Raw genomic sequence first — 24,264 nt, forward strand, 5'->3', positions numbered from 1 at the left:
GTTACCCACAGCGACTAATCATATCGCTTTTGTTTTCTCACGTGAGCTGGAAGAATGAAAGCAGTGATTTGATTGGTTGCTATGGCTGACGCTCCTCCTCTTTCTATAATTTTTATTTGTGTTTTCCTTCGCTTGTTGAGGAGATGTCGGCGGCAGCGGGCGAGTGATGACCGTGCTGGAGATGATGGGGGTTATTATACTCAGTAGGAAGGTTTTTCATGACCGGGCATTTACCCACAGTAAAGATGGCCGCCAGGTCCCCGTCAGACATAATTGCTTAGATTTTCCGGCTTTGTAGGTCACATGATCACTCCACCTCAGCAAGATGGCTGACGACCTGCCTGCAGAGCTGGATGTGGTGATTCTGGGAACAGGTCGGGACAGATGATGTCGTGATATGATGTGAATGTCTTATGGGGGGTTAATGAGCGGTGACCCCGTGTTGTACTGTTACATGATATATTAATGGTTCAGATTTCCGCTACTGACAGGACTGCACTGTGGGGCCCCGGGAACGGAGGGAGACCGGTCATGTGCAGTCTGACCCCCAGGGGCCCCACGTATACTATACATTTATACACTAGCATTGAGTCCCTTTATATAGTGGCCCCCAGAAGCCCCTTATGTAATACCGGATAATATTACCATTAGTTCTGTTTCTATACTGAGCCCCTGAGCTGGTGATTATGTATAAGCCTCTGTTCACACTTGTCAGGATTATCGTTTTTACAGGAGCCATGATGGATGTGACTCGTCACGACCCGTTACCATTGTGACTCGTTACGACAGATTTTTCTGCATTGACTTATAATGGATGAGTCGTGTTTCCGTCAGGTATCCGTTTTTTTGCTGGATATAATCATGCCATATGTTACCCAGAGTTACAGCGGCTGTCACCAGATTATAAGTGCCCGGTCTCCTACATAATGTGATCGGCGCTGGAATGTGGAGAACAGTGGTTTTTATTTTGAAAAACGATTATTTTTGAGCAAGTTGTGAGCAATTTTAGATTTATGCTAATTTAGTTTCTTAGTAGACAACTGGACGTGTTTTTACTTTTTACCAAGTGGGCGTTGTTCAGAGGAGTGTATGACGCTGACCAATCGGTGACCAATCAGCGTCATACACTTCTCTCCATTCATGTCCCTTTGTACTCCGCACAGTGTGATCTCGCTTGCTCTGCTGTAAGTTCCACACAAACTTTACCGAAGTGTCGGGAGTGTGAATAGACGTCGCGTCCTGGCTGGAGGTGATGTCTATTCACTGTCAAGGCACTTCGGTAAAGTTAATGTGGGAGTGACAGCAGAGCAAGCGAGATCACACTGTGCGGAGTACAAAGGGACATGAATGGAGAGCAGTGTATGACGCTGATTGGTCACTGATTGGTCAGCGTCATGCACTCCCACTTGGTCAAAAGTTAAAAAACACGCCCAGTTGTCCATTAAGAATCTAATTAGCATAAAGCTAAAATTGCTCAAAAATGATCGTTTTTCAAAATAAAAACCACAGTTCTCCACATTACAGCGCCGATCACATTATGTAGGAGACCGGGAGCTTATAATCTGGTGACAGCCGCTTTAACTCCGACTTGACCGTTTAACCCCTCAGATGTTGGGACTAAAAGAGAAAAAAATTAAACTTCTTACACAATGAGGCAGATTTATTAATTGTAGACACTTAAAAGTAGATGAGGCCGGAGATGTGGCGCACGCGGTGTCCTCGCTTTGGCGCACGCGGTGTCCTCGCTTTGGCGCATCTCTATAGAGATTTGACGCTCTTCTCTTGGTTGGCAACTCCAAATAAATTGTCGTTTTTTACAGTTTTTTTTTTTCATGTAAAAGTCATAAAATGGTCATAACTTGGCCAAAAATGCTCGTTTTTGAAAAATAAAAACGTTACTGTAATCTACATTGCAGCGCCGATCACAGGCAATAGCAGATAGGGGCTGCAAAATCTGGTGACAGAGCCTCTTGAACGATAATAGATGCAAATAAAATAACTCTATAACGAATCCCTAATCATTCAATCAAATTTATGATATTGAATTTTCTGCCTCTTCTGAAAGGCCCTTCACTCTGGTTCCCCTTTATACAAGTTTCCAAATGTTTTGTAACTACTTGTCACTGGGCTGTACTGTAGGTGTCAAAACCACACCCCCTCCTCTGACATCACTTCCTGCCTTGCAGCTATTGGCTGAAACTGTGCCTCAGACTTCCTGCTCTGCCCGCCCCTTCATGTATATAATATAAATGTAATTGATGTGTATTTGGTGTATACACGCGGCTAGTTCTGCCGTCTGTACGTACTTGAGGTGCACTACATGTGATCTGCTCCACACACTCACGCCGCTAGCGCAGGGGTGAACGAAATACTATACAGGAACCTTGTGGACTGAGTGGAAATCATAGACAACGATAAAAACACAACCCAGTAAGACTAGGCTCCAGGGCCCATATCAGTCACGGCCGCGGTGCCCCCATATCAGTCACGGCCGCGGTGCCCCCATATCAGTCACGGCCGCGGTGCCCCATAAGGGTCAGTTCACACAGTTTTTTGGCGCTGATTTTGACATGGAAACCGGGCTGGAATCTGCGCCAAAAATCTGCCTCAAAATTACTGAAGGAATTTTGAGGCAGATTTTTACTATGCTGTTGCCCCCACTGCAGGCACAGCCGCGGTGCCCCCACTGCAGTGACAGCCGAGGTGCCCCCACTGCAGTGACAGCCGAGGTGCCCCCACTGCAGTGACAGCCGAGGTGCCCCCACAGCAGTGACAGCCGCGGTGCCCCCACAGCAGTGACCGCCGCGTTGCCGCAGTATTTCGGTGTCAGTCACAGATGACCAGGTAATGGCGTGTCCGCAGCAACTGAACCCATAAAATGGCAGTGACGGGGCCCCCCATACAGTTCTAGTGGGTCTGTGACTTGTAGTACAGAAACCTCCCCTCCCCCATGTTCGCCACTTGTCACATGTCTACAGTCCTCCTCACTAGACCTCTAGGTGGCGATCTGCCCACTTTAGTGTTTGCTCCTGTGGACATCTGCATAAAAACTTTGAGCACAATCGTGTCTATTACTCCAGTCACACCCAGAGCTGCATTGAAAATTCAGTTGGTTTTCTGTAACCATAGAACGGCGCATTGTCCGCATAGCTGTCAGGTCACCTGATGGGGTGGAGTTAACTATTTTTCTACGGACAAACATCCGCTTTAGATGTGAATGGAGAAAGCAACGTGAACTTCTTGGAAGGTGGAGTAAAGTTATAAATGGAGCAGTAATGAACATGCTGTATAGATTATATTTGGTGGTATATAAATCCCTGCGCTCTGACTGATCTCTGCTGATACCAGGGATACCTGCGGGTGACAGAGATCACAGGGTGACGCCGCAGCGGTTTATAAGGGTCACTGGATCCTCCCTTGAAAAATGTGTCAAATCCCATCTGGTCGACAATCCGGCGTCCTGCCCATCAATAACTGGTAATGGCGCATGAGGGAGCCCTCCAGCCCCGCTCCGCGTAAAGTAAGATCTATCCCTCCAGCCCCGCTCCGCCTAAAGTAAGATCTATCCCTCCAGCCCCGCTCCGCCTAAAGTAAGATCTATCCCTCCACCATAAGACTTATCTTCATTTCTGCCTCTGATTTTTCATTTGCCTGTCGTCCATTGATTTCTATTCTACAATGATAAAAATAAATGCGCCGGGGCTGAGAGGCCATAGAAACGATCGGAAAATGACAGTAACTTTTGGAAAGTTTGTTTCCTTCATCTTGTCAGAGGACGACGTGCATTCATCAGGACGCGCTTCCCAATCTGCACAGGTTTAGCCACATGGGATAAGGCCAGAGTAATGCAGAAGATGTCACTCCACCTGCAGAGCTGCGCCATTTTTCTTTTATATGCTGGAAATGTCCAGTAGAACATATTAATATCATCCATTCCGCTATGATGTCATCAGTTTCCACATCTACATGTGCGAATTAGAAGGGATTCTGCTTTTTTATGCCAATTTTACTTTTGAACCTGATTTTACTGATTACATCTTAATCTAATCTCCATGTAACACTGAATCACTCTATATTGCCTGATTTATATCCTGTATTATACTCCAGAGCTGCACTCACTATTCTGCTGGTGGAGTCACTGTGTACATACATTACATTACTTATCCTGTACTGATCCTGAGTTATATCCTGTATTATACTCCAGAGCTGCACTCACTATTCTGCTGGTGGAGTCACTGTGTACATACATTACATTACTTATCCTGTACTGATCCTGAGTTATATCCTGTATTATACTCCAGAGCTGCACTCACTATTCTGCTGGTGGAGTCACTGTGTACATACATTACATTACTTATCCTGTACTGATCCTGAGTTATATCCTGTATTATACTCCAGAGCTGCACTCACTATTCTGCTGGTGGAGTCACTGTGTACAGACATTACATTACTTATCCTGTACTGATCCTGAGTTATATCCTGTATTATACTCCAGAGCTGCACTCACTATTCTGCTGGTGGAGTCACTGTGTACATACATTACATTACTTATCCTGTACTGATCCTGAGATACATCCTGTATTATACCCCAGAGCTGCACTCACTATTCTGCTGGTGGAGTCACTGTGTACATACATTACATTACTTATCCTGTACTGATCCTGAGTTATATCCTGTATTATACTCCAGAGCTGCACTCACTATTCTGCTGGTGGAGTCACTGTGTACATACATTACTTATCCTGTACTGATCCTGCGTTATATCCTGTATTATACTCCAGAGCTGCACTCACTATTCTGCTGGTGGAGTCACTGTGTACATACATTACATTACTTATCCTGTACTGATCCTGAGTTATATCCTGTATTATACTCCAGAGCTGCACTCACTATTCTGCTGGTGGAGTCACTGTGTACATACATTACTTATCCTGTACTGATCCTGAGTTATATCCTGTATTATACTCCAGAGCTGCACTCACTATTCTGCTGGTGGAGTCACTGTGCACATACATTACATTACTTATCCTGAGTTACTTCCTGTATTATACTCCAGAGCTGCACTCACCATTCTGCTGGTGGAGTCACTGTGTACATACATTACATTACTTCTCCTGTACTGATCCTGAGATACATCCTGTATTATACTCCAGAGCTGCACTCACTATTCTGCTGGTGGAGTCACTGTGTACATACATTACTTATCCTGTACTGATCCTGAGTTACATCCTGTATTATACTCCAGAGCTGTACTCACTATTCTGCTGGTGGAATCACTGTGTACATACATTACATTTCTGATGCTAAGTTACAGTCTGTATTATTCTCTAGTTCTCCATTCACAATTCTGCTGTCTTCACAGTGTTCCCGGGCTGTTCAGTGGGTGCAGCGCTTGCTCCGGGCTGTTCAGTGGGTGCAGCGCTTGCTCCGGGCTGTTCAGCGGGTGCAGCGCTTGCTCCGGGCTGTTCAGTGGGTGCAGCGCTTGCTCCGGGCTGTTCAGCGGGTGCAGCGCTTGCTCCGGGCTGTTCAGCGGGTGCAGCGCTTGCTCCGGGCTGTTCAGCGGGTGCAGCGCTTGCTCCGGGCTGTTCAGCGGGTGCAGCGCTTGCTCCGGGCTGTTCAGCGGGTGCAGCGCTTGCTCCGGGCTGTCCAGCGGGTGCAGCGCTTGCTCCGGGCTGTCCAGCGGGTGCAGCGCTTGCTCCGGGCTGTCCAGCGGGTGCAGCGCTTGCTCCGGGCTGTCCAGCGGGTGCAGCGCTTGCTCCGGGCTGTCCAGCGGGTGCAGCGCTTGCTCCGGGCTGTCCAGCGGGTGCAGCGCTTGCTCCGGGCTGTCCAGCGGGTGCAGCGCGTGCTCCGGGTTGTTCAGCGGGTTCAGCGCGTGCTCCGGTGATTTGCGTTCTTCACACCGGGCTCTGAACATTTATCTAGTGGAGAAAGCACTGCCTCCGGCATTATAGGCGCTTGGCTAAGCTGTTTGTGGGCATCTGTCCAAGAGCTTGTTGACTGTTTCCTATTACATTGAGGAGCACTATGAATGCAGCTTGGGAGGATGTGGATTCAGTTTGTGGCTGCATCACATTGTATTTGCCTGTTCCTTCCACTGTCTATATTGAGTCTGTTGTATTGCATTTTGGGAGATGTAGTAGGAGTGATATCAGTCTATTTTATTGACAACATGTAGCACAATGCACATCGGCTGTTATAAATGTGACTGTCCGCACGGTGCTGATGTGACCTGAGGATTATCACAAACTCTGTGAATGGAAACCCAATATGTCTCACAATTCCCTTATATATTTTCAGTTTCTTATCTAGCGCCAACCTATTCTGCAGCGCTGTACGGAGATCTTCATCCGTCTCTGTCCACAATGGGGCTGACCATCTTATTTCCCCATCTCACAAATAATGTGGCCGATTATGTTATCAGGATGATCTGGTTTCCCGGAGAAAACCCACAAACTCCATGTAGATGTTTTTCTCATCTGATTATAACCCAAGACCCCAGCGCTGCAGGACAACCGTGCAACCCCTGAGCTCTTACAGACAGCGACACATTGTAACAAATCCTCAGGACTGGAGAGATACTTGGACAGCTGCTGTGTAAACTGGATACAGTTGTAACAAACTCCTCAACTGTGTAAACCGGATTAGAAGGAGGAGTTTGTAGTTTACAATGAATAACTCCATTCACTGACAGCGAGCAGAGATCTTGAAAATTGTGAGAAAATGAATCAAAATACTTTATACAATGATATAGTAAGACTTGGACTTTGTCTTTAACAGTTAGAGGTCAAGATTAGTGACTTTCTAAGTCTAACTGTTTTCAGCTACGTTGGATTTGTATCGGAAATTTACGGAATTAATACGGTAAGATGATTAACATGGAGTCTGTGTCCAGGACCTTCCAGATACCGAGGTAGTGAGGCCTCTGACACTTAGTAACGTGATGATTATCGAGCACCATGTCCAGAGATCCACCGATAATAGAAGGAAGAGCTATTGTTCTCTGGGCGCAGCCACGGTAATTTTTTTTCTCCTCTGCAATCTCCTTCCGTTCTGATGTCTGTCGTTATAAATAACCGGCCGAGCGACTTTCAAGGTAGAAGGCAGGAATCCATCTTAAAAAGTACAGGATGATTTATTGCTGCCTCTGATTTGGTGGCTCCGTCAGGTCATCAGCGCCCGTCAGCAGAAGCTTTTATTTATGGTTCTATCCCAGCAGGGAATAAGTCATTTTATGTTTCGATTCTGTGCAGAATAATCGAGCGTTTGGGTCCAGTAGAAAAAGATCCCCTAAAACTGCAGCACCTCTAATCCGCCTGTGATGTGAGATGACAGAAGTCGCTGCCGTGCCTGTCGGATCTTGTAATGTGGGGGGGGGGGGGGGAGGGGGGGTCCTGTCTTATATGAAGTGTAGATTTATTCCCAGTTTTGGGAAATACTTGGCGAGGTTTGTACACCGGAGAACTGACGTTTAGTAACAGGCGGGTGGGAAAAAGGTGGCAACTATTCAATAAGATGAACCTCCTCCGTAGAGGGGGATATAAATCACAATGAATAACGCCCCTGTATCGGGATAAAGACGCGCACAGTCAGGTACAATATTCAGTAAGGAAATGGCGCTGGAAAGAAGTAAATAAAAGATGGAGGAATAGGTCAATGGTTTTACACGATAAGATTTCCTGTCCGATAACCAGCGGCGATCGATGATCTAGCACGATGATCGGCGCTACATGTGGCAATGGTCAGAATGTATGTGGAAGGGTTAATACGATAATTCATCCCCGTACATTTTGCATCTTGTCGGCGGCACGTCCCCGGTTTACATGAGGAGCTGCCGACTATAGACCAGTTTTTGGGCGTATAAAAGATGCGATCAGCCGATCAACGATCGTTTTGCTAATACCGGACAATGATCGGGAATGAGCGCTCGTTCGCCCAATCATTGGCCCGGGTAGATCTCTTCGATGCTGACCTCCCAATTGTTCTCTTCCGTGTCTACTGGAATTGATCTCTGCCCCATTAGAGCTCCGCCATGACCAGCGACTCCGGACCGGATGCACGGTCTATAAAAGTCTGAAATTCACCTCCTGTCTCATCATGGGCTCCGGCTGTTGGAGCATTAGGGCAGAGATGTGATCAGTGAGTCTAAAATCCACTGCCTGTTATATGATACATATAATAAACACTATAGAATATAATAAACTCTCTAATACTCTATATAATAAACACTATAATATAGGACAATACATAACCTCTATATAATCTAATACAATTGTACGTTCTGGGGCTCCTGACCGTTCGATCTCATCATCTTGTGCAGTGGATCCTCCTGTGTTATCGATCGGCCACTTCTTACCTCCCGAGCCGATAATTTGGGCTCCATTATAATAACAGAAATATTCACACCCCAATGAAAAGCTTCATCTGTTGTGTATTCGGGTCTATGCATAAAAATCTGAGAGACGACTGCAGCGTGTGAATAGGCGCTCCGGGTCCATTCAGACGACAAGGTGCGGTAAAAACTGCATGAGAAAAAACGCATCTGAAAACCACATGCGGTTTTACCATAATTTGTTGCGTTTTTCTGTGCGGTTGGGTTTTTCACTGACCGTAAAATTGCTCGCGGGTGTTGGATGTGGTTTTAACCGCACCTCAAAAGCAGCGTCTGAATGGACCCTTATTCCTATCAAATCCGTGCAGAATATAGTGAGAGAGAGACTGGGTTCACCGGTCACCGCAAATGTGCATTTCTTGCCGCACTTTTTCAAAAAAAATTCTACTCCAGTATAATCCTCGTTATCTGCTCATCATCAGCCGGATTAACCCCTGTAGAGATAAGTGGTAGCGGAGATCCCTTCGTGGTGAAGTCTCTGGTTGGCCATACGTGTTGGAGCCCGATATTCCTCCCGACTCCCCCAGACATGTGTGAGAAGTATTCGGCACACTCTTGGAAAAGTGAACTTTTTTATTTATTTAATGTTTCGGTCTTGAGACCTTCATCAGGCATGAGCCGTTCTGGGGACTGAACACCTATATACGTATCCCCCCCCCCCCCATACATGTGTTCTCAGGGAGAAAGCGACTGGCAGACTCCGTAGCAGCGGATTATCTAATAACGAACAAAAGGATCCGGCATGTTGAATTTCAACATTCCTGAACCTTCTCTCCACCGAAATCTGCCGTCAGGGGACAGTCGGGACACCGCCATATACATTAGATGGGCGGCCGGTCCCCCCGAAACCGGCAGTTCATGTGTATGGCCAGTTTAAGGGTCCTATTAAACGGTCAGATATTCTTTCATGAACGAGCGAGGATTTAGTGAGTCGTTTTTATCCGTAAGTCGGCCTATTACACGTAACAATAATCGCGAAAAATTTTGGCTGTTTAGTTGTTACTGTGATTATTGCACAGGTAAAGGCACGCATCGTACCTGCCCGGTGAGCCGCAGGGGATTCCTGGTGAAAAACGGCACCAAACTGTGGTATGGTTTTTCGCCCAGGATGTCCGCTACAGAAAACTTCAGCACTTCACCTCCTGCTAGCGGGCAGGCGTCCTGGGATGACGTTTCCTTCCATGTGACTGCCGCTACAGCTTGTGATTGGCTGAAGCGGTCACATGGGATGAAACGTCATCCCAGGAGGCCGCGCTGAAGGCAGGAACACAGACTCCTGGGTAAGTATAAGAATAGCAGTTGTTGCGTCAAAAAATGCAACAACTGCTATTTGTTACGCGTTTTACCTCCCCATTGAATTCAATGGGGAAAATCCGCGACAAATAGGCGGCGATTACGCAAATACAATTGACTTGCTGCGGAATAAAATTCCGCACCACAGGTATGTTTCGGCACGGTTTTTCGCTCCATATTTACGCAGCGTGCGGATAAGATTTGTTTTATCTCAACCACTCGGCTGCTACTGTATTTGCTGCAGATTTTCCTCAATGAATCCCGTTGCGGAAAATCCTCAGTATTTACGCAACGTGTGAACTGACCCAATCAGAACAAGAACCACTCCTCATCTCTGATCTGCCGACGACCGGAAGATTTCTGATTAAACGAGAGGATGTGGCGGCGATGAGTGGTAATGTTCTCTCCGACGCGACCGATCTGCGGAACTCAATGACCGTCGCGCGCTAATACACATGGCGATTTTTTTATTTTTTTTTTCTCTTGCATTTAAACGATTGTACGAAAAATTGTACGATAATCCCAGGGCCCTGACTCTACGCAGGATTTCACTGATTACATTGACCTAAAGAATTGGATAACTTTCCCATAAGAAATGATGAGGAATGACCACACGTTTTCCGGCATCCGATCTGTGCAGGAAGTCCGTCAGTCCGGCACCGAGTTCCAAAATAATCTGAAATATTAGATCAGGAGTCCGAATGTCTTTATGACTGTCCAATAATCCAGAACATCTGATAATCCGGCCGCTGTCCGGTCCAGGTAAAGCAGATGTTTCCTGATTCGTGATTCTCCCTCCTGGGGTGTTCTGGGTATTTCCTACACTACCGGTCAAAAGTTTTGGGTCACTCAGACAATTTTGTGTTTTCCATGAAATCTCACACTTATATTTATCAAATGAGTTGCAAAATGACTAGAAAATACAGTCCAGACATTGACAAGGTGAGAAATAATGATTTTCTCCTTCAGACTTTGCTTTCGTCGCTCCATTTGCAGCAATTCCAGCATTGCAGACCTTTGGCATTCGAGCTGTTAATTTGCTGAGGTCATCGGGAGACATTTCACCCCCCCCATGCTTCCAGAAGCCCCTCCCACAAGTTGGATTGGCTTGACTTCTTGCGTACCATACGGTCAAGCTCCTCCCACAACAGCTCTATGGGGTTGAGATCTGGTGACTGCGCTGGCCACTCCATTACAGATAGAATACCGGCTGCCTGCTTCTTCCCTAAATAGTTCTTGCATCATTTGGAGGTGCTTTGGGTCATTGTCCTGTTGTAGGATGAAATTGGCTCCAATCAAGCGCTGTCCACAGGGTATGGCATGGCGTTGCGGAGTGATCGCCTTCCTTATTCACAATCCCTTTTACCTTGTACAAATCTCCCACTTTACCCCAGACCATCACATGACCTCCACCATGCTTGACAGATGGCGTCCGGCGCTCTTCCAGCATCTTTTCGGTTGTTCTGCGTCTCACAAATGTTCTGTGTGATCCAAACACCTCAAACTTCCATTCGTCCGTCCATAACACTTTTTTCCAATCTTCCTCTGTCCAATGTCTGAGCTTTTGCCCATATTAATCTTTTCCTTTTATTAGCCAGTCTCAGATATGGTTTTTTCTTTGCCACTCTGCCCTGAAGGCCGGCATCCCGGAGTCGCCTCTTCACTGTAGACGTTGACACTGGTGTTTTGCGGGTACTATTTAATGAAGCTGCCAGTTGTGGACCTGTGAGGCGTCTATTTCTCAAACTAGAGACTCTAATGTACTTGTCTTGTTGATCAGTTGTGCAGCGGGGCCTCCCACTTCTCTTTCTACTCTGGTTAGAGCCTGTTTGTGCTGTCCTCTGAAGGGAGTAGTACACACCGTTGTAGGAAATCTTCAGTTTCTTGGCAATTTCTCGCATGGAATAGCCTTCATTTCTAAGAACAAGAATAGACTGTCGAGTTTCACATGAAAGCTCTCTTTTTCTAGCCATTTCGAGAGTTTAATCGAACCCACAAATGTAATGCTCCAGATTCTCAACTAGCTCAAAGGAAGGTCAGTTTTATATCTCCTCTAAACAGAAAAACTGTTTACAGTGGTGCTAACATAATTGCACAAGTGTTTTCTAATCATCCATTAGCCTTCTAACACAGTTAGCAAACACAATGTACCATTAGAACACTGGAGTGATGGTTGCTGGAAATGGTCTCTATACACCTATGTAGATATTGCATTAAAAACCAGACGTTTGCAGCTAGAATAGTCATTTACCACATTAACAATGTATAGAGTGGATTTCTGATTCATTTCATGTTATCTTCATTGAAAAAAACTGGGCTTTTCTTTCAAAAATAAGGAAATTTCTAGGTGACCCTAAACTTTTGATTGGTAGTGTATGTGACACATGAGATTCGCCTCCCGTCTGCCGTCCAACCACTGAAAACCTCTTTCTTTCCGCAGGTCTGCCAGAATCGATTATCGCAGCCGCCTGTTCTCGGATTGGACAGCGCGTCCTCCATCTTGACTCGTAAGTTGTTTCCGGGCCGTGACCGCGCACACACAATATTTCAAGCGCGTAAATGCTGATTTTTATTTTCTTATTTCGGTTTTGTTTCTTGTACTGATTGTTATATCACATGTCGGTAACATTCCTGTGTTCCGGTATAAATTGAAATGTCGCGTTGTTTCCAACGTCCGATAATCCGCCTCTGGCTGTTCCAAGGATGCCGGATTATTGGAGTTTTCCGTTTGTATCTTGTCTCATTATTGGCTGATCATTTTGTTTACTTTTATGGCAGCAGCGGCCGGAACGTTTGCCACACGTGCCTAGTTTAAACTGGCGACCGGCCGGAAAAGATCCAATATGACCCATCGTTTTTTCAGTAGACGCCAATCGCCTATTTCGGGTGTAAATCGTCCATTTCGGATCCTTTCTCTTGTGTGGTCGGCTTTAGGCCTTATTCACACGTGGCTAATTAGCTGCAGAAATTTTGAAGTCTTCCCCGCATCTGAACGGGGTTTTTTCGGCAGCAGGGACATTGATGTTTTCGGGCTCCATTAACAGGAGTGAGTCCGTCACAGAAACTTCTGCTACAAATCTGTCGCGTGTGAACGCAGCCTTAGTGGATATTCGCACGTCGCAGACCTATCATCCTCTCTCACAACCGCATGGCCCCGTGTTAATAAATCCTTACGTTACATCCGAGCACGCGCCATTTGACGTGTTTTTGTAAACGTGCGCGCTGCCCGGAGAGTGACGACCATCGCTGGCTGTACCGGTGACGTTATTTTCACATGTTTCAGTTCTTAGGCTTTTTGCGGCACATTATGTTTATATTTTTTTTTGTCACAACCGATATTGCTGCGCTGACATCTCTGGGGGGGGGGGGGGTTTATCACCCAGCTTTCTCAGACCCCTGAATGGTAGGGCTGCCTGGTTGTGTGAATAGGACCGCATATAGCACCCTGGTAGGGAATGGAATCACCCAGATTTTCCAGGAACGATTACGTAGAACAGAAGTTTAGGGGCTTTATGTTTGGGGAGAACGATGGCGGCGCGGTCGCCAGACACGTGATTTCCCGTCACAATGTCTAATAATCTTTTTTCTGCCGGTGCCACTTTGCAGCCCATTAATCAATTCAGCTTAAATCTTGGACGTGAATTCTCAAGTATGGCGCTCGATGGAAATAAGGAACGTTACGAAAGAGGTCCATTAAAAAGCATTGAGTGGCACCGCAGGTGATTTATGTCCCCCGGCCCCATCTCGCCATCAGCGGCCGCTCGTCTTACTTGATTGGCCATTTGTCATTAATTCCCTCAGACGGATCTGAAGCCGGAGTTGTCCGGTGCCAAATTGTAATTGAAGAAGGTGGGTCTGTAAATGCAGCTTCCGTTTTTAAAAACTGCGGTTCTCGCTGTTCCTCATCCACCGATATTAAGAGATGGTGACGTGATATTATCCAATATTTTAGCCTGGGGAGAGGATGACTGTAGGACAGATGGATACGGTGTAGTGCTCCCTGTTATCAGCCACATGAGGATGGGACATATACGTGTGTATACATGGGTGACTGATCTCATTGGCTGCTGCACTGTTAGAAGCTCTTCACTACCGGGGTTACTAGCCCTTTAAATGAATTCCCAAATAGTTTATATGATCTATGATGTTTATATGATCTGACGCACTGGTCCTGTGTAACCTGCAGAGAACACATCACCATGAGACTATCCGCTCTGCTACATCTGTGTATCACGTGACTTTGCAGTTGTAGCAGGGGTGTAGTAAGTGTCTTTTATGACAATGTGGGGTGTAGGACAGGGCAGAGGGTGGGCCGGTCATAGCTCGTTCTTGGGCGGTATCATTCACATGCTGTAGTTGTGCCCGCAGTGTTATCAGTCGCTGTTACATTGGGGGGGGGGGGTCTGCGCTATAATTGGGGTGTACACCTGCAGTGGAGCGCAGCCAAGAATCAGCGGCATTACCCTGACCATGGAGCGATGATTTGTGGCCCGTCCTGTGTGCGAATGTCGATAAATCTTCCCAGGTACAAATCATCCGGAAACGTCCGACAGCTGGAAATTCATTACAGACTTTTATTTTATTAGATCCTTTTAGCACCATTCTCCTCCCCCTCCCCTGCTCTCTCCTCCCCCTCCCCCGCTCTCTCCACCCCTCCCCCACTCTCTCCTCCCCCTCCCCCGCTCTCTCCACACCTCCCCCGCTCTCTCCACACCTCCCCCGCTCTCTCCACCCCTCCCCCGCTCTCTCCTCCCCTCCCCCGCTCTCTCCTCCCCCTCCCCCACTCTTTCTCTTTATTTTTTTTATATTGCAGGAGAAACTATTATGGGGGTAACTGGGCCAGTTTTACCTTCTCCGGGCTACAGACGTGGATTGCAGACTGTCAGGTACGGGCCGCGCCACTGATGTCGTGGATGTTGTTTCTTCCCTGTTGGATTTACAGTAAAGTTCTGATAATCCAGAATAATCTCTCATTATTCATTTCATTTCTTACCAGAAAGTAGAAATCACCGCAGAAGAACCTGCGATAAATAAGGAAAACATATGGGAAAACGAAGAACCCCTTCTCCTGAACCAGTGGGATAAGACCGTACAAAACGTCGAAGTTCACACTTATTCCAGGTAAGAAAACATCACAACCTCCCATATCATGTACATCAATGTGCAACGCAACATAACAACGAACGGTAGATAAGCAGAGCACGGGCAGCACTAGTCATGGTAACATATTGGAAACAGTCAGCAAGCATGTCAGAATAGTGAGTGCAGCTCTGGAGTATAATACAGGATGTAATACAGGATCAGTACAGGATAAGTAATGTAATGTATGTACACAGTGACTCCACCAGCAGAATAGTGAGTGCAGCTCTGGAGTATAATACAGGATATAACTCAGGATCAGTACAGGATAAGTAATGTCATGTATGTACACAGTGACTCCACCAACAGAATAGTGAGTGCAGCTCTGGAGTATAATACAGGATGTAACTCAGGATCAGTACAGGATAAGTAATGTATGTACACAGTGACTCCACCAGCAGAATAGTGAGTGCAGCTCTGGAGTATAATACAGGATATAACTCAGGATCAGTACAGGATAAGTAATGTAATGTATGTACACAGTGACTCCACCAGCAGAATAGTGAGTGCAGCTCTGGAGTGTAATACAGGATATAACTCAGGATCAGTACAGGATAAGTAATGTAATGTATGTACACAGTGACTCCACCAGTAGAATAGTGAGTGCAGCTCTGGAGTATAATACAGGATGTAACTCAGGATCAGTACAGGATAAGTAATGTATGTACACAGTGACTCCACCAGCAGAATAGTGAGTGCAGCTCTGGAGTATAATACAGGATATAACTCCGGATCAGTACAGGATAAGTAATGTATGTGCACAGTGACTGAATGTTTCTGGAGATTGATTCTATAGGGAAACCGTAAGATGGTAACTTGGCTTGAAGCTGCTGCTCCAGACGTTGCATGAGAACGTGCAGCTCCCCCTCGTTGCGTTATATAACACGCCGTCTGTCTCTGTTCTCCCTCCACAAGTGACGGCGTCAAGTGAAATTCAAATTACAAGGCGTCTATATTTATTAGTGCAGTGAAAGAAGTGGAAATCGTAACGGCCGTTGTTTACACTCTATAATATTCTCTCCGAGCTCTGTGGCTGGAGAGTCCTTGAGGAAATTTGCTCATAAATATTATGACCGCTCCACATAAAGCAGGCGGCCCAGGTAGCCGCGGAGAACGCAGCGGCACTCCTGAAACAAATGCCGAATTTGTTTTTTTATGTAAGCAATCAATCTCCTGCGCGGTGTAATGTGTCATGTCCGAGAGTGAAGAGGAGGAAGAGGAAGAAGAAGGGTCCTGAGCTGAACAACCACTGAGAATGGCGGGCGGGATCGGGCTCTGGGACATTACGTCTTAACTTCTGTAACAAACGGAGGTCTCCAGAGCGGCGTCTGCGGAGTGATGGGGGTTATTCCGGAGCGGCGTCTGCGGAGTGATGGGGGTTATTCCGGAGCGGCGTCTGCGGAGTGATGGGGGTTATTCCGGAGCGCCGTCTGCGGAGTGATGGGGGTTATTCCGGAGCGCCGTCTGCGGAGTGATGGGGGTTATTCCGGAGCGGCGTCTGCGGAGTGATGGGGCTTATTCCGGAGCGGCGTCTGCGGAGTGATGGGTGTAATTCCGGAGCGGCGTCTGCGGAGTGATGGGGGTAATTCCGGAGCGGCGTCTGCGGAGTGATGGGGGTAATTCCGGAGCGGCGTCTGCGGAGTGATGGGGGTAATTCCGGAGCGGCGTCTGCGGAGTGATGGGGGTAATTCCGGAGCGGCGTCTGCGGAGTGATGGGGGTAATTCCGGAGCGGCGTCTGCGGAGTGATGGGGGTAATTCCGGAGCGGCGTCTGCGGAGTGATGGGGGTAATTCCGGAGCGGCGTCTGCGGAGTGATGGGGTTATTCCGGAGCGGCGTCTGCGGAGTGATGGGGGTAATTCCGGAGCGGCGTCTGCGGAGTGATGGGGGTAATTCCGGAGCGGCGTCTGCGGAGTGATGGGGGTAATTCCGGAGCGGCGTCTGCGGAGTGATGGGGGTTATTCCGGAGCGGCGTCTGCGGAGTGATGGGGGTTATTCCGGAGCGGCGTCTGCGGAGTGATGGGGGTTATTCCGGAGCGGCGTCTGCGGAGTGATGGGGGTTATTCCGGAGCGGCGTCTGCGGAGTGATGGGGGTTATTCCGGAGCGGCGTCTGCGGAGTGATGGGGGTTATTCCGGAGCGGCGTCTGCGGAGTGATGGGGGTTATTCCGGAGCGGCGTCTGCGGAGTGATGGGGGTTATTCCGGAGCGGCGTCTGCGGAGTGATGGGGGTTATTCCGGAGCGGCGTCTGCGGAGTGATGGGGGTTATTCCGGAGCGGCGTCTGCGGAGTGATGGGGGTTATTCCGGAGCGGCGTCTGCGGAGTGATGGGGGTTATTCCGGAGCGGCGTCTGCGGAGTGATGGGGGTTATTCCGGAGCGGCGTCTGCGGAGTGATGGGGGTTATTCCGGAGCGGCGTCTGCGGAGTGATGGGGGTTATTCCGGAGCGGCGTCTGCGGAGTGATGGGGGTTATTCCGGAGCGGCGTCTGCGGAGTGATGGGGGTTATTCCGGAGCGGCGTCTGCGGAGTGATGGGGGTTATTCCGGAGCGGCGTCTGCGGAGTGATGGGGGTTATTCCGGAGCGGCGTCTGCGGAGTGATGGGGGTTATTCCGGAGCGGCGTCTGCGGAGTGATGGGGGTTATTCCGGAGCGGCGTCTGCGGAGTGATGGGGGTTATTCCGGAGCGGCGTCTGCGGAGCGATGGGGGTTATTCCGGAGCGGCGTCTGCGGAGCGATGGGGGTTATTCCGGAGCGGCGTCTGCGGAGCGATGGGGGTTATTCCGGAGCGGCGTCTGCGGAGCGATGGGGGTTATTCCGGAGCGGCGTCTGCGGAGCGATGGGGGTTATTCCGGAGCGGCGTCTGCGGAGCGATGGGGGTTATTCCGGAGCGGCGTCTGCGGAGCGATGGGGGTTATTCCGGAGCGGCGTCTGCGGAGCGATGGGGGTTATTCCGGAGCGGCGTCTGCGGAGCGATGGGGGTTATTCCGGAGCGGCGTCTGCGGAGCGATGGGGGTTATTCCGGAGCGGCGTCTGCGGAGCGATGGGGGTTATTCCGGAGCGGCGTCTGCGGAGCGATGGGGGTTATTCCGGAGCGGCGTCTGCGGAGCGATGGGGGTAATTCCGGAGCGGCGTCTGCGGAGCGATGGGGGTAATTCCGGAGCGGCGTCTGCGGAGCGATGGGGGTAATTCCGGAGCGGCGTCTGCGGAGCGATGGGGGTTATTCCGGAGCGGCGTCTGCGGAGCGATGGGGGTTATTCCGGAGCCGCGTCTGCGGAGCGATGGGGGTTATTCCGGAGCCGCGTCTGCGGAGCGATGGGGGTTATTCCGGAGCCGCGTCTGCGGAGCGATGGGGGTAATTCCGGAGCCGCGTCTGCGGAGCGATGGGGGTTATTTCGGAGCGGCGTCTGCGGAGCGATGGGGGTTATTCCGGAGCCGCGTCTGCGGAGCGATGGGGGTTATTCCGGAGCCGCGTCTGCGGAGCGATGGGGGTTATTCCGGAGCGGCGTCTGCGGAGCGATGGGGGTAATTCCGGAGCGGCGTCTGCGGAGCGATGGGGGTTATTCCGGAGCGGCGTCTGCGGAGCGATGGGGGTTATTCCGGAGCGGCGTCTGCGGAGCGATGGGGGTTATTCCGGAGCGGCGTCTGCGGAGCGATGGGGGTTATTCCGGAGCGGCGTCTGCGGAGCGATGGGGGTTATTCCGGAGCGGCGTCTGCGGAGCGATGGGGGTTATTCCGGAGCGGCGTCTGCGGAGTGATGGGGGTTATTCCGGAGCGGCGTCTGCGGAGTGATGGGGGTTATTCCGGAGCGGCGTCTGCGGAGTGATGGGGGTTATTCCGGAGCGGCGTCTGCGGAGTGAAGGGGGTTATTTCGGAGCGGCGTCTGCGGAGTGATGGGGGTTATTCCGGAGCGGCGTCTGCGGAGTGAAGGGGGTTATTCCGGAGCGGCGTCTGCGGAGTGATGGGGGTTATTCCGGAGCGGCGTCTGCGGAGTGATGGGGGTTATTCCGGAGCGGCGTCTGCGGAGTGATGGGGGTTATTCCGGAGCGGCGTCTGCGGAGTGATGGGGGTTATTCCGGAGCGGCGTCTGCGGAGTGATGGGGGTTATTCCGGAGCGGCGTCTGCGGAGTGATGGGGGTTATTCCGGAGCGGCGTCTGCGGAGTGATGGGGGTTATTTGTAACAAAGTGGAATGAGGAATATTTCTCATTGATTTCGATGGGTTTTATTTTTGCATCATTTGTCCTCAGTTCGGCCCCGACAGAAGAAATACCGTGGTCTGCTGCGCCATTGTTTGTCAAAAATGACGGAAAGGAGCTTTCTTTTTTGTTTTAACATTGAAGTCAATAGATGACGGATACAAACAGTGTATCGGTTATGCATCACGTTTAACGGATCCGTTTTTTTCTGCACCCGTGCCGACTAAGGCCCCATACACACCAACCTATTTTTGCGGTTGCAATTCACCCACAAATATGCAAGTGACTTGCGGCCCCATTAGTTTCAATGGGCCCCTTCACACAACCGTCCGTGCGTTGCCCAGGAGCCTGGACCGCAAGAAGAACAAACCTGTCTTATTACGGCCGCATCTTGCTCTTTGAAATGAATGCATGCGGCAATGTGCATGGCCCGTGATTTGCAGGCGGCTACAGGTGACACTCCGTGGCCGTCCGAGCCGCAAGTCCCGGCCCTTGCACACCACTATGGTCGCGTGTGTGGGGCCTAAGGCTTCGTTCACATCTGTTTCAGACAAGGTTCCAGGGTGACGCAAACGGATACCACAGGTTCCCATTTTCATCACCATTGATTTCATTGTTTTCATTGGTGACGGATCCGGTGCAAATGGTTTCCGTTTTTTCCATTGTGTAAGGGTTCCGTTGTTTTGACTGAATCAACACTGTAGTCGACTGCGCTATTCGTTCCACCAAAACGACGGAACCCTTACACAACAGGGACAAACGGAAACCATTTGCACCGGATCCGTCACCATTGAAATCCATTCAGTCAGGGCTCCGTTTTGACAGAGCTCCGACGCAGGTGTGAACGAAGCCGAAAAATGCAAAGATAAAAACGGATCTGTTATAACTGATGACAAACTGAAAGAAAAGAGTCCGTTTTTTTGGGGGATTTTTTTGATGGATCCGTTAAACTGATCCGTCAAAAACAAACATGTTTAACCTTCCGTTGAATTGTCAGTTTTTTTCAGTTTTTTATTTTTATTTCAACGGTTTCCGCAACGCAGATGTGAACAAAGCCTTATCCAGCATGCTCTGGAGCACGAAGGTGCTGGACTATTGGAAGTTCAGATATCCATCCACCCACCTATCTAGATACACATCCATCCATCCGTATATCCATCCACCCGTATATCCATCCATACATACATATACAGTCTATAAGTCTCCAGTACCGATGTCCCAAGACCAGAAACAGAAGTCGATCAGCGGAAATCGTACAGATTCTGAGGGAACGTTGTATTTTGGGATCCTGATCGTCCTCCAGGTTTTTTTGCCCTTACAAGTCCGTTTTATAAACTTTTCTATCCGTCTGATAATCCGGCATCCATCACCTGTTACAAGGGTCGTCTGATGAGAAGGTCCTGAGTGTGGGACCCCCCTCTATGGTGTCAGGGGTTCTTGTTGTGAGATTATTGGATTTATATAGTAATATTCTGACCTGATCCTGACTTCAATCACATATGTCCCCTCCTGGGTCCTCTGGCTCGGTCCTCTGCTCGGTCCCCTCCTGGGTCCCCTGGCTCGGTCCCCTGGCTCGGTCCCCTGGCTCGGTCCCCTGGCTCGGTCCTCTGGCTCGGTCCCCTGGCTCGGTCCTCGGGCTCGGTCCCCTGGCTCGGTCCCCTGGCTCGGTCCCCTGGCTCGGTCTTCTGGCTCGGTCCCCTGGCTCGGTCCTCTGGCTCGGTCTTCTGGCTCGGTCCCCGGGCTCGGTCCCCTGGCTCGGTCCTCTGGCTCGGTCCTCTGCTCGGTCCTCTGGCTCGGTCTTCTGGCTCGGTCCTCGGCTCTTGTGATGTTCCTCATCATTTTTTACTTCTGTCCTGAAAGCAGGTGCCGAGTTATCAGACTTTCTGGATTACCAGATGGCCGAATATAATTCATTCTTCCTGTTCCCTTTTTTTATAGAAATCTTTATTGTTTTCTTCTGTCATGTCCTAATAAAGAAAATCACTAACGAGGCTTTTCTGCTGCCCCCCCCCCCTCCCCCGACTTCTTTTTATGAGGTTGATTTTTTTTGTTTTTCTTTATGTCGCACATCACCGGTTATTACACACGAAAAGTTATTGTCCAGCGAGGCGTAAAGCAAAGCTCCGGCGTCTTTGTGAGCGTGTTCAGCAGAAAATGCGCACGGAGCGTGTGATCAACCAGGAATCTTCATTAACCCGACAGCATTAACCTAAATAAAAAACCTCCTGATCTGCATTTAGTCTCATCGTCTCCGTCCCAGTGACTGGCGACACGCGCAGCGGCGGCTCCACTCTGCAGGGGGCGCTCACGCCGCCGCTCCTGCTACCAGTCAGGTGTCCGGGGGTTTGTTGATTTCCCGGATTTACCAGCTGACTGAGCGCGGCCGTCGCCCCCGGTGCAGTGTGTTCTCTGGATCGCGTTCTGCCGTTACCTGTTGTGTGTGATTTGTAAACATTGGACTGACATCGTATTGTTTGTCGATCACCTCACCGCGCCATTTATCTCCCGTAATATCCACCGCACTTCTGCTTAAAGGGATTTTCCATCGTTCTATAAATAAAACGAAATAATATCAAAAGTTCTGCTGCTTTCTACTAGACTCTGTCAATTCCTGACGATTTTTGTTATCTAGGCTTGCTGTCAGTGAATGAGTGCATTCTTTTTTACATCCAGAGGCAGAAATCTTATTCAGAACTAATATTGTCACAGCTGAGGGTTTATTAAACTTGTATCTAGTCTAGACGATTCTTAGTGAGCTTGGATGCTAGACTGATACATTTTGCCTGCACTGATACACTGTAACAAACAGGGCAGGGGAAAGACTGGCTCTTCTGTGTTTGGCTCACACAGGATTGTCTAGACTGGATTACAATGCAGCAAATCCTCACCTGTGTAAAGTTTAAGGTTAAGACGGACTTTCAGCTTTTAAGTGTAAACCAGAAAGTTGCCATTTTACTGACAGTAAGCAGAGATCCTAAAAATGGCGAGACATTGAAATACAAAGTATATCAGAAAGTTGCAGGACTTAATATAAATGCACTGGACGATCCCTTCACCCGGCACCCGATGGTCTGGAATTGATGATGTCAGACAAATGTCCAAAACAAAATAATAATTTTTTTGGGGTGAATATACAAAAAATCGTATTTGACCGTTCGCAACATCTGTTTCTGGGAAAGCTGAGTGACCTCCAGCCGCCATGACTACTTCCACCTGGTTTGTCATCCAGCTTTATTCCGTAATACATCTCTCACTCCTCCATCCACACAACTTCTGAACCGCAGATCTATCTAGTTATCACCCAGCTTTCCCAGACTCCTGAATGGAAACACCACATGGTTTTCGGTGCCACATCACAAGTCATAGCCCTGTTTCTCCTCTTTCTATGTTCTTCGGGGACGGTCGAGCACTGAGTGAGGCCGCTGCACCACACAAACTGCGATTAAGGCTCTGTTCACACCTTCGGAGGCCTCATTGCAGATTCCATTGTTTTTCCTGGACAGCATGGTGCGGCGTTCAGCGCGGTTTTGTCCAGGAAAAGGACGGACGCCGTGACAGAAATTCATTAAAGTCCACAGGATTCATCGCTTCCGTTGTTCTTGTGACGGAAAAGAATAACGGAAAATCTAGCGCAGCTGTGATCAGAGCCGTACAGTGTGATGTCTGCGCACAACCGCTCCAGGTGAGCGTGGCAGCTATTATACCCTGGTATCAGCCATCCCAATAGGTTACACAGACCATCAGATGTAGCGCCCTGCTTTCTCTTTTTAGCATTTTATCTTATGGCAAGTTAATATATCACCGGATAATAGGACCGACATATATGGCTGCCGGTGGGTTGTCACCCAGCTTTCCCAGACTCCTGAACGAAACTCCCAGCAATGCAGCGATACTCCTTAACCCATAATAGGACTGACCTATATGGCTACACCTATAGGAGAGGTAATGGCTGCCCTGTAGGTTGTCACCCAGCTTTCCCAGACTCCTGAATGGAAACTCCTAGTTATGCAGCGATACTTTTTAACCCATATCTCACCGGATAATAGAACTGACCTATATGGCTACACCTATAGGAGTGGTAATGGCTGCCTGGGGGGTTGTCACCCAGCTTTCCCAGACTCCAAAATAGAAACTCCTGCTAGTTATGCAGCGATACTTCTTAACCCGTAATAGGACCGACCTATATGGCTGTAATGGCTGCCCGGGGGGTTGTCACCCAGCTTTCCTAGAAGCAACAATGGCTGAAAAATATTTCCTATCACTTGACATTAGAGAGAGACTCAAGGATGTTTTTTAAATAGATTTTGTGATTTAAAGGGGTACCGCTCCTTAACACCGTTGGCACCTTCCTCCTCCTCCCGCCATTTTGCTTGCGGCGTGTCCTCCGTTTGTGTGGCCAGATTGTACAATGACTTATTTCCTCCGTTATTTCTAATCTTTACCTGCGTCTGGAAGCCGCTGGCTACAAACGACTGCTCCAGCCACTTAATTAACTTTTATGGTTTATTTTCCTATAAATTCTTATTTTCCCTCTCAATAATTAGACCTTGTAAAGGAAATGAATATTAATGACCCCGTCCTCCGTTCTCATCTCCGTGATATAGATGTGCGCCGAGAAGAAATTGTCTTCTTTGGATCTGCTGCCTCCGCGATTCATCACCGTGATCAGTCTCTCTGTCTTGCTGCAAATCAAAGACATAATTGAGTTCCTGAGGATGGATTAGGCAGAAAAGTCATTTACCCCGGACACATTTAGCAGCAATGTCAGGGCTCAGAGTGAAGCAGCGTGAGGACTGCAGCTCCGAGGGGAACTAGCGGGCCCAGCAACACCTGAGCAGGGGCAACACGGGACTATGGTGTTCTTCTCATGGCACGGTCAGCACTGCTGCATCTGTGTGCCCACCTTCATGCTGCCCGCTCTGAGACCTGCTGATCTAAGCAGTGATGTCATTTCGTAGAACTTAAATTTTAAATGCTGCAGCGCAACGTGAGGAGAGTGGAGTCCGGCGGGTTCATGGGCTGACGATCCCCCCCCCCCCCCCCAGCTGCCCCTGATTGACAGCTTTTTCCCTAATACTGGACATAGGGAGAAAGCTGTCAGTTAGTGGCTGGAGGGCGGTGGGAGCAGCAAGCGGCATAAAGATGCTGACCGGTTCCCTTTAAAGCGAACCTGTCACATTTAAAACGCAGTCCAATCAGCAGATTATAGAGCAGGAGGAGCGGAGAAGATGGAGTTATAGTTTTGTGAGAA

The 24,264-nt window shown here is 49.0% G+C and overlaps 1 protein-coding gene across 2 annotated transcripts in view; it reads left to right on the forward strand.

Annotated features, from left to right (window-relative positions):
• Window positions 1-158: 158 nt before the first annotated feature.
• Window positions 159-24,264, forward strand: part of CHM (CHM Rab escort protein) — a 64,328-nt gene continuing 40,222 nt past the window's right edge. The window contains exons 1-4 of one of the 2 annotated variants that reach the window (XM_075836607.1): window positions 159-374; window positions 12,123-12,189; window positions 14,496-14,568; window positions 14,679-14,803. In XM_075836607.1, the coding sequence (XP_075692722.1) occupies window positions 326-374; window positions 12,123-12,189; window positions 14,496-14,568; window positions 14,679-14,803 (314 nt within the window). In that variant the 5' untranslated portion in view covers window positions 159-325. The remainder of the gene's footprint in view (window positions 375-12,122; window positions 12,190-14,495; window positions 14,569-14,678; window positions 14,804-24,264) is intronic. The other variant, XM_075836608.1, reaches the window with a different exon arrangement.

Source organism: Rhinoderma darwinii, chromosome 8 (assembly GCF_050947455.1).
Source record: "Rhinoderma darwinii isolate aRhiDar2 chromosome 8, aRhiDar2.hap1, whole genome shotgun sequence".
Classification (NCBI taxonomy): Eukaryota; Metazoa; Chordata; class Amphibia; order Anura; family Rhinodermatidae; genus Rhinoderma; species Rhinoderma darwinii.